Genomic DNA, 14,972 nt, shown 5'->3' on the forward strand with positions numbered 1-14,972 from the left:
CAAACTCTGGGAGATGATGAAGGGCAGGGAAGCCTGGGGTGCGGCAGTCCATGGGGTCGCAAAGAGTCGGACACGACTGAGCAACTGAACAACAACCACCACCTGCTGTCCTAGCTAAGGAGTGGAATACCAAGAGCTAGGGTTAAGCACAATGTTGGGGCAGTTAGAGGAAGAGGTTAAATAGCAAGAAAAAGAAAGTAGCAAAGGAGTGGACCCAGTGAGCGATGTCTTTAGAGCAAGGCTGGGAAGCTCAGCTCAGATATGGTTGGCTGCCAGTGACGTTCCAAGGGATCTGGACTCTGGTCCTCAGCTGGTTCTGCTGTTTAGACCATGGCTTCTCAGTCCTGTATCTTCACAGCCCGTGGTCTGCAGGAATGCCAGGGAAACCCACCATTTCTAGCAGGAAAAAGAAAAATGACAGCTGAGTTACTCTTCATGTGATGAACCCATGAAACATTTGATCATGGTTGCCAAAAGAATTCTGAACCGTATCAACCACTGTTCTCAAACTTGGGAGGTAGAATTGGGCTAAGTCCAGAATTGGAATCTTTGCTATCTGTCCATTCAGTTGACTGATTGTTTCCAAACTGTGGTGACAGTTTCTATTTTCTGGAGTAATTGAGGGAAGGGAAAATGTTTTTGCATACTTCTTTGTGAGTATGTGCACAGCCAAACAACGTTAGGTTTTTCCATCTCTTTCCCTTGCTGGCTTCATGGGTGTCTGCATGCCTTCCGCATATCCTTTCCCACCTCGGCCCTTCTTGTGTCCTTGTAGAGGGTCTCCACAGCCTTCATTCTCGTCTTTCCTTTATCCTTCCCAGAGCCAAGCTATGCGAATCGTCCGGACGGTGGGGCAGGCCTTTGAGGTCTGCCACAAGCTGAGCCTACAGCACACCCAGCAGAATGCTGATGGCCAGGAAGACGGGGAGAGCGAGAGGAACAGCAGCAGCTCAGGAGACCCAGGTAGGCACGGTCGCTGCTGTGGATGCGGAAGAACAGGCAGGTGGGTACGCAATGAGGGTGGTGGGTCATTCCCCCAAGCCCAGAGCAACCACTTCACCTAAAAAACATTTTCTCTGTTTCTCTCTAGATTCTAAATTTTCTTTACAGAATGTGTGTTACTTTTATAACAGAAAATTAAAGATGTTTAAACTATCAAACAAAGAAGCATTTAAACTGGATATCAGGAAACACATTTTAACAGTAGAGCTGCTTATACTACCAAATCAGATCCCAAAGAAAATTTTCATACAAAATCACCTTCATAAAACAAATAAGATAATTTTCAATTATCTAAGTAGTTTTTTTTCCTACTTCTAAATTCTGTAGTTCTGTAAACCCTCAGGGTAGACATTATTCCAGTATCTCCAGTCTTCAAGTCTCATTAAAAGTCAGGAGCAAGACCAGGGTGTCTTTTATCCTCTCTCTAACAGTAAATGTGCAAGAAGCAAGAAGTATGAATATTAGGTAAAAAGTTAATATTGTTTATATTTTTATGTGGGAAACCCATGAAAATAAACTGAAAGCTATTAGATAGAAATAAGAGAATTTCAAGGTAAGGTCCAGTAAATACATTTAGATAGCTGTGGTTTCTTGTTCCAGCATCAACCAGTTGGAAGTCATGGTGGAAGAAAATATCCACTGAAGTAACTATTTTTATCTTTAAAAACTTTTTTATCTTAAAAAAGATAAAATACCTGAATAATCATAATAAAATATATATGTTTATATGAAGAAATCAAATAGTTGAAAAGTTCTTGGTTGGGAAATCTCAACATCATACAAATGTTAATTCTCCTTACGTTAACCTATAAATTTAACATTATAATATAAATTTTTATCAGCAAAGTAGGCACCTTGGTAAGCTATCATATTTAAAATTATAGGCTACAGATAAAGAGAGTGCTCAGAGGAAAATCAAAGGTTTAATTATTTACAGTAATAGATGATCAATCATGAAAATCAAATTAATTAAACATTCAATTCAAGAAGTTAGAAAATGGCAAAAGATGTCTCCCATTGCAAAAGGCAGTTTTGCTAAGTGATGAAGGATAGAGATTTTCGGTTTCCATTCAAGTTGCACTGGTCACTAGCTGTGTGATTTTGGGCAAATTCCATAACCTCTCTGTGCCTTAGTTTCCTCTTCTGGAAAAAGTAGGAATAACAATAGGATCTTCCTCATAGAATTATTGTGTTGATTGGATAAGCAGGTATATTTAAAATGCCAAATCTGGTACTTGGCACGTGGTAAACACCAAATACATGTCAGTTCAGTTCAGCTGACTCTCTGCGACCCCATGAATCGCAGTATGCCAGGCCTCCCTGTCCATCACCAGCTCCCGGAGTTCACTCAGACTCACGTCCATAGAGTCAGTGATGCCATCCAGCCATCCCATCCTCGGTCGTCCCCTTCTTCTCCTGCCCCCAGTCCCTCCCAGCATCAGAGTCTTTTCTAATGAGTCAACTCTTCGCATGAGGTGGTCAAAGTACTGGAGTTTCAGCTTTAGCATCATTCCTTCCAATGAACACCCAGGACTGATCTCCTTCAGAATGGACTGGTTGGATCTCCCTGCAGTCCAAGGGACTCTCAAGAATCTTCTCCAACACCACAGTTCAAAAGCATCAATTCTTCGGCACTCAGCTTTCTTCACAGGCCAACTCTCGCATCCATACATGACCACTGGAAAAACCATAGCCTTGACTAGATGGATCTTTGTTGGCAAAGTAATGTCTCTGCTTTTAGCTATTATAATTTTTTTAAATGGGAAAAAGCAAGAATAGGAAAAATCCTAGAAAAGATGAGTGATGACAGAGGAGTGACTTTCCAGGTACAAAAACATACTATAAAGCTGTGAAATTGTGCTGATGCATTAATAAGTGTCTAAGTGGATTGGAATAGAAAGCTCAGAGATGAACTCAGACACACATGTTTACATAGTGTGTGGTAAAGGTAGAAAAAATTTAAAGTTTCACATGCTTTTGACCCCCAAATCACCCTCAAATTCTCTTCTAATAATTCCTCTTAAGGGTATACCCATACATGTGTGAAATGATGCATATATAAAGTTATAAAAATTTGAACTAGCAAGAGGGGATTTTATAATAATTTATGGTTACGAGTAATGAAATATTGTAGAACCTCTAAAAAGGATGAATTAGTTCTCTGTGAACTGATAAAAAATCATCTCCAAGATATTTTGCTGAGTTTTTAAAAAACAAAAGCCAAGATGTAGAACTGTGAATTTGTAGCATACCAATAATATTGTATAAAAATATATACATGTAAATATGTGTTTTCATATATGCTCACTATGCATAGAACATCTCCAGAACTGGTAACTGTGGTTCATTCTGGAAAGAGGAGCTAAGTGTCTATACTGGGAGGAAGATTTACTTTTCATTTTTGCAGACCTAGAGCTGGCCACATTGCTCAGAGAACAAAAGCTGATCTGCTCACTTCTGAACTGGAGGATTTGCCCTTGGAGCTGCTAGCAGGATTAGATTGATGCCTTTACATTATTAACTCTTCTTTGTCAATGCCCTGCTCCCTTGTTGGTGCAGAGTCATGGCTACACTTCAAAGGCTTTTGAACCCACAATACAGCTGGCAGCCAGGATGCACATATACAAAGATATTCTAACTGAAAAGTAAAGGGCATTGTCTCTGGTGAAGCCACTTACTCCTGGAGTGAAAGAGGTTGGGCACAGAGAAGTTATCTAGAGGTTGAGTGTTTGAACTTTGTTCTTATCACATAACTGTCTGAGGAGCTTGATGTAGCCTCTATGTACCTAATCAGAAGTGACTTCTCAGCCATTTGCTAAAGAGGGCAGGTTTGGCCTTTTGAAGAGAAAAGCATTTCATAAAGACTACTCTGAGAGCTAGGTCTTCTTCCCCTCCTGCTGTGGGAGCTACTCTTTCCTTCCCCCTCCAGACCCTGCAGGGCTCTTTTGGGTGGGGGTAGGTTGAGATCCAACCAGTCCATCCTAAAGGAGACCAGTCTGGGTGTTCATTGGAAGGACTGATGCTGAGGCTGAAACTCCAGTACTTTGGCCACCTCATGCGAAGATTTGACTCATTGGAAAAGACTCTGATACTGGGAGGGATTGGGGGCAGGAGGAGAAGGGGACGACCGAGGATGAGATGGCTGGATGGCATCACTGACTCGATGGACGTGAGTCTGAGTGACCTCTGGGAGTCGGTGATGGACAGGGAGGCCTGGCATGCTGTGATTCATGGGGTCGCAAAGAGTTGGACACGACTGAGTGACTGAATGGAACTGAACTGAACTGAAGGTTGATATGATTTCCTGTGATACCAGGAAGGATTCTCTTTGGGGAATGAATAGAGATTCCAACGGGGACCCCTTCCTATCATTTTTTCCTTCTTGTCTTCCCCCCGCTCCTCCCCGAGCACCTCCAGCCCATTTTCAGTGCTGATCCACCTGCCAGCGTTTCCTGCGTTTGCCTCCAGGCAGCCATCCTAGTCATTCTCCCCTATCCTGTCTTCTGGGGAGGCTGCCTTCCAGCTCCCACTGTTGCATTCCCTTTCCTGCCCCTTCCCCCAAATTTAAACACCTTTCCCCTCTAGGTCTCTGTGTTCTTTTCACCCTTGACTGGTGCTGCTACCATCAGCATTTAGCCCACCATCTACCAGATACATAGTGTCATCTATCTTCAGTAGAGGACAAGCTCTAGGGTGGGGGGCGTTGGGGGGTAAGGACTACTCTTCACACAATAAATACCTGTTGAATAAAGTGGTAGACATGGTCAATGATTGTGGCAAAGGATGTGTGTCATCTTAGTCATTGTCAGCAGCATTTATTCAGTCTACTCTGGGCCAAAATGAATATGGAGATTGAGTAGAAATTTCAGCAGGGACTGACTTCTCAACAGTCTGCTGGATGAAGAAGGATGACCTTGAGTGGCAGGGGTAGGTAGTGTGTTTTTATGTGTCTGTGTCTGTGTGTGTTCAGTCACTCAGTCATGTCCAACTCTTCACAGCCCTGTGGACTGTAGTCCACCAGGCTCCTCTGTCCATGAGATTTCCCAAAAAGAATTCTGGAGTGGGTTGACCTTTCCTCCTTCAAGGGATCTTGCTGACCCAGGGATCGAACCTGCGTCTCCTGCATCCCCTGTATTGGCAGGGGCATTCTTTACCACTGAGCCACCTGGGAAGTTTGGGAGTAGGTGGAAGTGAGGTCATATGGCTTTGAGGGGGAGACTGGAAGGCTGGAGAGAATGCTGATGGTGATGAGTGATGGTGGCTGAGGCTGCAGGGAGAGACCAGCATGGTAACAGGCTTCTGGCTGTGACAGGTGGTCAGCATTGAGATACTGGGCCCATCAGCTACATGTCCCTCTCCTTTTATAACCTTTTTGGTGATTTTTTTTTTTTTTTTCAAATTACAGTCCTATACATGAGAGTTCAGCTACTTGGCATCTTCTGTATACCATTCTCCCTAAGAAGAATGTAACTGATGTTCTACATGTGGAAACATCTAGGTTCATTTTAGGAAAACCTGTCAGGCTCAGTATACTTGCTTCAGAGTTTAAGATGTCGAAGCGCTGACTGTGTCTCTTTAAGGAGGCTGAGCATGGCTTGAATGTGCGCTTTGTGTATCATACATCCCCGCAGAGAAAGGGAAGTAGGGAGGCCCTCCCCAACTTGTGTAAGTGAGAATCTGGCCTGTGGGGTGATGTAAACTGTCTTAGGGAGACACACACACATGTACTAATTTTAAGGAATTGGCTCACGTGATGACGGAGGTGTAGCGAGTCCAAAATCTGCAGGGTAAGCTGCAGGCTGAAAACCCAGAAAAGAGTTGCAGTTTAAGTCCTAAAGTGGTCTGCTGGCTGGCACAATCCCTCTTCTTCCAAGGAGGTCTGTCTTTGTTCTGTTAAGACTTTCAACTGATTGATTGGATGAAGCCCAGCTATATTATGGAGGGTAATCTGCTCTATTCAATCTATTGATTTAAATGTTTACTCTCGTATGAAAAATACCTTCACAGCAACATCTAGAATAGTGTTTGGTCAAGTATCGACACCATGGCTCTGCCAAATTTGCCCACAAAATTAACTGTCACAGAAATGAAAAGGCAATGTGGTATGACGGAGGGAGTGCTGGACCCGCAGACTAGAGAAGCAATAGAGAGCTTGGGTTCTGGCACTTTTCAGGAGAATTGTAGGCTTGAATGCTAAGTCAACCATTTCTTAGCAAGGTCAGTCAGTTCAGTCACTCAGTTGTGTCCAGCTCTTCGCAACCCCATGGACTGCAGCTCTCCAGCCTTCCCTGTCCATCATCAACTCCTGGAGCTGGCTCAAACTCATGTCCATCCAGTCGGTGATGCCATCCAACCGTCTCATCCTCTGTCGTCCCCTTCTCCTCCTGCCCTCAATCTTTCCCAACATCAGGTCTTTTCTAATGAGTCAGCTCTTCACATCAGGTGGCCAAGGTATTGGAGCTTCAGCTTCAGCATCAGTCCTTCCAATGAACACCCAGGACTGGTTTCCATTAGGATTGATTAGTTTGACCTCCTTGCAGTCCAAGAGACTGTCAAGGGTCTTCTCCAACACTACAGTTTTAAAAGCATCGATTCTTCAGCGTTCAGCTTTCTTTATGGTCCAACTCTGACATTCATATGACTACTGGAAAAATCATAGCTCTCACTATATGGACCTTTGTCAATAAAGTAATATCTATGATTTTTAATATGCTGTCTAGTATGGTCAGAGCTTTTCTTCCATGGAGCACGCATCTTTGAATTTCATGGCTGCAGTCACCATCTGCAGTGAGTTTGCAGCCCCCCCAAAATAAAGTCTGTCACTGTTTCCATTGTTTTCTCATCTATTTGCCATGAAGTGAGGAGACAGAATGCCATGATCTTCATTTTTTGAATGTTGAGTTTTAAGCCAGCTTTTTTTCACTCTCCTCTTTCAGTTTCTTCAAAAGCTCTTTAATTCCTCTTCACTTTCTGCCATAAGGGTGGTGTCATCTGCGTATCTGAGGTTATTGATATTTCTCCCAGCAATTTTGATTCCGACTTGTTCTTCATCCAGCCTCACATTTTGCAAGATGTACTCTGCATATAAGTTAAATAAGCAGGGTGACAGTATACAGCCTTGACGTACTTCTTTCCCAATTTGGAACCAGTATGTTGTTCCATGCCCAGTTCTAACTTTTGCTTCTTGACCTCATACAGATTTCTCACAAGGCAAGTAAGGTGATCTGGTATTCCCATCTCTTAAAGAATTTTCCACAATTCTCTTGAAGAATTATTGTCATCCACACAGTCAAAGGCTTTGGCGTGGTCAATAAAGCAAAAGTAGATGTTTTTCTAGAACTCTCTTGCTTTTTTGATGATCCAACAGATGTTGGTTAATTTGATCTCTGGTTCGTCTGCCTTTTCTAAATCCAGCTTGAACATCCTGAAGTTTTTGGTTCACATACTGTTGAAGCCTGGCTTGGAGAATTTTGAGCATTACTTTGCTAGCACGTGAGATGAGTTGTGTGGTAGTTTGAGCATTCTTTGGCATTGCCTTTCTTTGGGATTGAAATGAAAACTGACCTTTTCCAGTCCTGTGGCCACTGCTGAGTTTTCCAAATTTGCTGGCATACTAAGTGCAGCACTTTCACAGCATCATCTTTCAGGATTTGAAATAGCTCAACTGGGATTCCGTCACCTCCGCTAGCTTTGTTTGTAGTGATGCTTCCTAAGGCCCACTTGACTTTGCATTCCAGGATGTCTGGCTCTAGGTGAGTGATCACACCATCGTGATTATCCGGGTCGTGAAGATCTTTTTTGTACAGTTCTTCTGTGTATTCTTGTCACCTCTTGTTAGTATCTTCTGCTTCTGTTAGGCGCATACCATTTCTGTCCTTTATTGAGCCCATCTTTGCATGAAATGTTCCCTTGGTATCTCTGATTTTCTTGAAGAGATCTCTAGTCTTCCCCATTCTATTGTTTTCCTCTCTTTCTTTACATTGATCACTGAGGAAGGCTTTCTTATCTCTCCTTGCTATTCTTTGGAACTCTGCATTCAGATGGGTATCTTTCCTTATTGCCTTTGCTTTGGCTTCTCTTCTTTTCACAGCTATTTGTAAGGCCTCCTCAGACAACCATGTTGCCTTTTAACATCTTTTTCTTGGGGATGGTCTTGATTCCTGCCTTCTATACAATGTCATGAACCTCTGTCCATAGTTCTTCAGGCACTCTGTCTATCAGATCTAATGACTTGAATCTATTTCTCACTTCCACTGTATAAGCAATTTGATTTAAGTCATAGCTGAATGGTCTAGTGGTTTTCCCTACTTTCTTCAATTTAAGTCTGAATTTTGGAATAAGGAGTTCATGATCTTAGCTGGGTGATCCTTGGCAAACTTTCTAGTCTTTCTAGATCTTTCTTATCTGCTAGCTAGGTGTTGGGAGGTAATGCAGGTAAATCAGCATTATTCCTAGCATACAGTACACTCTAAATACATGTTAGCCATTGTCTAGTTCTCCAGTTCAGTATCTCAACTCCATGACCTCCTGTATGCTGTGAGGACAGTGGACAAGATCTCTGAAGTCCCATGGTTTTATGAGAGAGTCGCATCAGATGAACAATCAGGCACCATGTGGTGTGGTGTGGTGCCATGGCCAGGGTGTGAAACCGCCTTTGAGAATCAGTGTTTGGAATTCTACAGATCTGGAATGGGAAACGTTTTCTTATCAGGCCCCAAAGTCACTTCCTCTTTTCAGCCCCACTTGCTTCCTTACTGTCTGTAAGCCACTAGGAACACATTCCTTTTTACCGTAAATGCTTTTTCCGTAAATGCTTTCTCTAGAAGCATTTATTGACTCCATTAGGGTTTTTCTCTGTAATGGGCACCTTGAAGCTTCAGAGTGGAACTGTGGGCTGGCAGCTTTTCTCTTCCTCTTAAGGAGTCTTGCTTCCACATTAGGGAGCTTTCATTTAATTCGGTGTTTATCTTTCCAGTAGAGCTGCCCCAGGCAGGCCCTTTGTTGTGCAGAGGAAACTTGTTTACTCTGGAGGAATCCAAATGTGTGGAGGCTTTGCTGTCGTCTTTGATGTCTTGCGGGCCCTTCCCCTTCTGGGTTTTTCAGCAGCGCCTTTAATGAAGGTCCTCGCTTTCATTGTGTGTGCTGCCTCTCTTTCTCTCTCTGTCTGCTTTTCTTTCCTCCCTCATTCCCACCATTCCCTACCCTGGGGGAGATTTATCCTTTGTATCTTTTGGCAGCAGCTGCCCTTGGCTGTTCCTCTGGGGCTCAGAGCCAGGTGGGGCCTCTGCCCCTGTTCTGCTCGCCTTGCTTTGGCCTGTGCAGTTTCTGACTCCTGGACAGGTTTCCTGGGAGAGATCCTGTTCCCCTGGAGGCATCTGTCTTCCCACGGCAGACTGTCCAACGTACAGAAGGGCTTGGAGCCCTTTGGAGATTAGAGCGTCTTAAAACAGGACTCATGTCATCTAGACAGTGACCAGTGGCTCAGGAGTATTTACTGTGTACCTGTTACACCTGCCAGACCCGGGCATCTGGCTTATTCAAGCAGGCACACCCCTGATGTCCTGTCACTTCCGGGCTCCCACCACACCTGCCCTTCCGTCACAGCACGCTCCCGCTGCCTGATGCTTTGTTTCTCCTTAGTTTCAGTCCCCTTCCTTCATTCAGTGGATATTTATTAGTTTCCCCAGATGCAAGGCTCGATTCTGGAAACTGGGAATACTGTGAAGAAGGCAACAAGGTTCCCGCTGGTGAGGAACTCACATTGGAAGTCGGGGTGGAGGATCCAACAGATGACACACGAGGCCTTTTTAGGGGGTGTCAGTGCAATGAAGAAGGTAAAGCAGGGTGGCTGAGGCTATGGGTGGAAGCGGTGAGCCTGCTGGGAGGCAAGGTGGTGCAATGGTTAAAAGTACCAAGCTTAAAGCCAGACTGGCGGGCTTTGAGCCTTGGCTTCGGTCTTACTAGCTGTGTGCCTCAGTTTCTTTATCTGTCTAATGGAAATAATAATAGTGCCTAACTTTCAGGGTGGTTATAAGGATAAGTAAGTTAATAATACATGTACATCCCTTAAACTAGTGGCTGGAACACAGTAAGCACTATTTGAGCCTAAGTTATTAATATTGCAATTTTGAGGCCAAAAGTGACCATTTCAAGCAGTTTTGGACTGAGCTGATAATCTTTGGTTCTTTTTTCCCCAACCATTTTGTTTTGAGGCATAACTGATGTGTAAGAAGGTCTGTATTAGTCCAGCATTGCCTATCCATTTCGGCACTGTGACGCTGGTTCACACCCATCTGTGGCCCCGGGCTTGGCCGCAGGCTGCTTCGCCTTCAGCCCTCCCGCTTCCCCGTTGTCCCCGAAGCTTCCATCTTAGTGTCCAGTGTCCTTCTCCTGTCCCAGATGAACCCTTTCACCTGCCTCTGCCTTCTCCTCATCTTGCCTCTTCCTAAACCCTGAGCCATCAGCTCTCTCTCCTGAATCATCATCTGAATCTTTCACTGTGCTTTCTTCTCCACCGCAGATAGATAAGGGCAAGTCTTTTCCATCTTAAAACAAAAATCACACCTTTCTTGTCCCTGCCTCTCCCCCTAGCCTATCTCTTTTCTCTCCTTCATGATCAAACACATTTATCCCCATTGTTGGCATTTTACTCCACCCTTGCCATTAGCCCTTCAACCTCCAGTGATCTGATACCTGCTGCCTACCAATTTTTCCTGAAACAACCAGTCCAGGTCACTGAAAGTGAAAGTGAAGTCGCTCAGTCGTGTCTGACTCTTTGCGACCCTGTGAACTGTAGCCTACCAGGATCCTCCGTCCGTGGGATTTTCCGGGGAAGAGTACTGGAGTGGGGTGCCATTTCCTTCTCCAGGGGATCTTCCCAACCCAGGAATCGAACCCAGGTCTCCCACATTGTAGGCAGACGCTTTACTGTCTGAGCCACAAGGGCCAACTAATTGGCAAATTGAACCAGCCTTTCTCTGCAGTGTGCATCATGGGGAATGAATCACTCCCTTCCCTAGCTCTGGGGCACCGCCCCTGCCCGCCCCCCCCCCCCCCCCGCCCAATCCTGCCACTCTTTCCTTCTTTGTTTGCTAGCTGCTTTCCAGGGTCCTTTCTTGTCACCTGCCCCTTAGGTGACATCCTCAGGGCATTTCTCCTGGGATTAGTCCTTGGTGCCTTTTTTTTTTTTTTTTTTACTTTTCACTTCCCATGGTTTTAACTTATGTTTATCTCTAGGCCAGACCTTTTCTTGAACTCTCCACTTGTGGATAAGGATATGGGTATCTCCAGTTAGCTGTTATAAACTTTCCCAGTTTCATTCTCTTATCCATAATCCTTCTTCTCTGGAATTTTCTGTGTAGGATGCCAGTCTCTGCTCATCACTTAAATCAGAATTGTGAAACTCATAACACATGTATTCCTGTCTCCTCCCTGCCTCTCCTCCGCCTTTCCCTCTTTCCCTCCCCATTCCCTGCCCATAGACGATTAGTGTTCAAGTCCTGTGATCTCTGCCCCCTGAAGATATTCCAGGTTTGTGTTCTTGGCTTTGTGTTATCACCACCTCTTTAGCTTTAGCCCTCATATTTCTCACCTAGAGCACTGCTTTCTATCTTGTCCCTTATAGATCTACCCTCCACATCATCCCTTGGGTAAAATTTGAAAGAATAAAAATCTTTTGGTATCACATGCCTGCTTTTCTTCCTTCAAGATAAAATCTTGACTCTTCTCAGTCAGGTCCCTTCCTACAGGGTCATTTGCAGTGCTTCCACCACACTGGGGATTTCTCTACATCGGTACCTTTGCCCCGTCTTGCCCTCTGCCTAGCATACCTCCCAGGGCCTCCCCTCCTCTCTGCCCACTTCTTCTCACTGGGGTCTCCTGCATTGCAGGTGGATTCTTTACCAACTGAGCTATCAGGGAAGCCATGGTACGCTGACGGTCACACACAATAATATCCCTCTATCTAGCTTATTATTTCTGTCTGCCCTAGCTTTACCCCCCTGGTTCTAACAGATCTGTTACTGTACAGGCATTAGGAGATACCACAGGTTCAGCTTCAGACCATGGCAATAAAGCGAATATCGTAATAAAGTGAGTAGCACAAAATTTTTGGTTTTCCAGTGCACATTAACATTATCTTTACACTATACTAGGGCTTTCCTGATAGCTCAGTTGGTAGAGAACCCACCTGCAATGCAGGAGACCCCAGTTCGATTCCTGTGTCAGGAAGATCCACTGGAGAAGGGAAAGGCTGCCCACTCCAGTGTTCTGGCCTGGAGAATTCTGTGGACTCGGTGCGTGGGTCACAAAGAGTCAGACATGACTGAGTGACTTTCAGTTTCACTTTATACTGTAGTTTATTAAGTGTAAAATAGTATTATATCTAAAAATATTGTATATACTTTAAAAATAGCTCATTACTAAAATGCTATCACCTGAGCAAACTGTAATCTTTTTGCTAGAGAGTCTTGCCTCAATGCTGATGGTTGCTCACTGATTAGGGTGGTGGTTGCTGAAGATTGGAGAGCTGAGGCAATTTCTTAAAATAAGGCAGCGATGAAGTTTACCACACTGGTTGTTTCGTTCACAAATGACTTCTCTGTAGCATGCATTGCCATTTTAATAGTGTTTTACCTATGGTAGAACTTCTTACAAAATTGAAATCAGGCCTCTCAAACCCTGCCACTGCTTTATCAACCAAGTCTATATAATATTCCAAACCTTTTGTTGTCCTTTTAATCGTCTTTACACATCTTTACCAGAAGTAGATTCCATCTCAGGAAACCACTGTGGTCATCCATAAGAAGCAATTCCTCATCTGCTCAGGTTTATCATGAGAATTCAGCTACATCTTCAGCCTGCCCTTCTTATGCTAATTCCCTTGCTATTTCCACCATCTCTGCAGTTATTTCCTCCACTGAAGTTTTGAACCCCTCAAATTCATCCATGACGTTGGAATCAACTTCTTCCAAACTCCTGTTCATGGAGACATTTTGGCCTCTTCACATGAATCAGAATGTTCTTAATGGCATCTGGAATGGTGAATCCTTTCCAGTTAGGGCCTTCAATTTATTTTGCCCAGATTCATCAGAAGAATTGCTATTTATGGAAGCTATAGCATTATGGAATGTACTTCCTAAATAATATATTTTATTATTAATAATAATAGTTTTTCCTAAATAATAAGACTCAAAGTTGAAATTACTCCTTGATCCATGGGCTGCAGAATGAGTGTTGGACTAGCAAGCATGAAAACGACATTAATCTCACTGTACATCTCCATCAGAGCCTTAGGTGACGGGGTGCATTGTCAATGAGCAGTAACAATTTGAAAGGAATCTTTTTTAAGCAGTAGGTCTCAACAGTGGGCTTAAAATATCAAGTAATCATGTTGTCAACAGATGTGCTGTTATCTAGGCTTTGTTGTTCCATTTGTAGGGCACAGGCAGGGTAGACGTAGCATAATTCTTAAAGGCCCTAGGATTTTCAATGGTAAATAAACATGGGCTTCAACTTGAAGTCACCAGCTACATTAGCTCTGTTAATAACAAGAGTCAGCCTGTCCTTTGAGGTTTTGAAGTCTGGCATTGACTTATCCTCTCTAGCTATGAAAGTCCTGAATGGCAGCATCTTTCCAATGTAACGCTGTTTCCACTATGTGGAAAACCTGTTATTTAGTGTAGATACCTTCATTAGTGATCTTAGCTCGATCTTCTGGATAACTTGCTGCAGCTTCTACATCAGCATTTGTTTGTACTTTTTTTTTTTTTTTAATGGTTATGGCTTCTTTCCTTAAACCTCATGAACCAACCTCCACTAGCTTCAAACTTTTCTTCTGCAGCTTTCTCACTTTTCTCAGGCTTTATAGAATTTAAGAGAGTTAGGGCTTTGCTCTGATTTAGGCATTCACAGCTTGCCTCACTGTTGCAATAAGCCTTGCTTTTGACCTGTTTTGGCTTTCAACATTCCTTCCTCGGTTAGCTTAATCCTATGAAACTTTAGATTTAAAACTGAGAGAGATGTGACTCTTCCTTTCATTTGAATACTTAAAGGCCAGTGTAGGTTATTACTTGGCCTAGTTTCAATATTGTTGTGTCTTAGGGAACAGGGAGGCCCAAGAAGAAAGCGCAGTGGTGGTAGAGAGGAATGGGGGGCAGAAATGGCAGCAAGTGAAGCAGTCAGGTACACACTGCTATATTTAAAACAGATAACCAGTAAGGAGCCATCATATAGCACAGGGAACTCTGCTCAGTGTTGTATGGCAGGCTGGATGGGAGGGGAATTTGGGGGAGCATGGACACATGTATATGTATGGCTGAGTCCCTTTGCTGTCCACCTGGAAAATACTTTCAGTCTGAATATTATATAATACTATATCACATTTGTAAAAAATAAAACACGTTTGTTAAGTTTACTGTCTTATATGGGTACAGTTTATGCTGCCCCCAAAATAATTACAATAGTAACATTGAAGATTATACAGAGTGAAGAAGATCAGAAAAACAAATACCATATACTAATGCATATATATGGAATCTGGAAAAGTGGTACTGATGAACGTATTTGCAGGGCAGAAATAGAAACACAGACATAGAGAGTGGACTTGTGGTCATAGTAGGTAAAGGAGAGGGTAGGACAGATTGAGAGAGTAGCATTGAAATACACACGTATGAAATATCCATGTGTGAGATGGAAAGCTCGTGGGAAGGTTGCTGTATAACTCAGGGAGTTCAGCCTGGTGCTCCATGACGACCTAGAGAGGTGAGATGTGGGGAGTGGGGTGGGAGGGAGGCTCAAGAGAGAGGAAGATATATGGATACTTATGGCTGATTCACGTTGTTGTACCACAGAAACCAGCACAACATTGTAAAACAATTAACCTTCAATTAAAAATTAAAAAAATTTTTTTAAAGATCACTGATCACAGATCATAACAGACAATGAATAGCAACTAATAACAGACAATGAAA

At 43.4% G+C, this 14,972-nt stretch overlaps 1 protein-coding gene across 2 annotated transcripts in view; it reads left to right on the forward strand.

The window, feature by feature from the left end:
- The window catches only part of LOC138417333 (carboxyl-terminal PDZ ligand of neuronal nitric oxide synthase protein), a 357,995-nt gene that overhangs the window by 305,423 nt on the left and 37,600 nt on the right, over nucleotides 1–14,972 (forward strand). For both annotated transcript variants that reach the window (XM_069547209.1, XM_069547220.1), the window contains exon 6: nucleotides 822–963. In XM_069547209.1, the coding sequence (XP_069403310.1) occupies nucleotides 822–963 (142 nt within the window). The remainder of the gene's footprint in view (nucleotides 1–821; nucleotides 964–14,972) is intronic.

This window comes from Ovis canadensis, chromosome 1, assembly GCF_042477335.2.
Source record: "Ovis canadensis isolate MfBH-ARS-UI-01 breed Bighorn chromosome 1, ARS-UI_OviCan_v2, whole genome shotgun sequence".
NCBI lineage: Eukaryota > Metazoa > Chordata > Mammalia > Artiodactyla > Bovidae > Ovis > Ovis canadensis.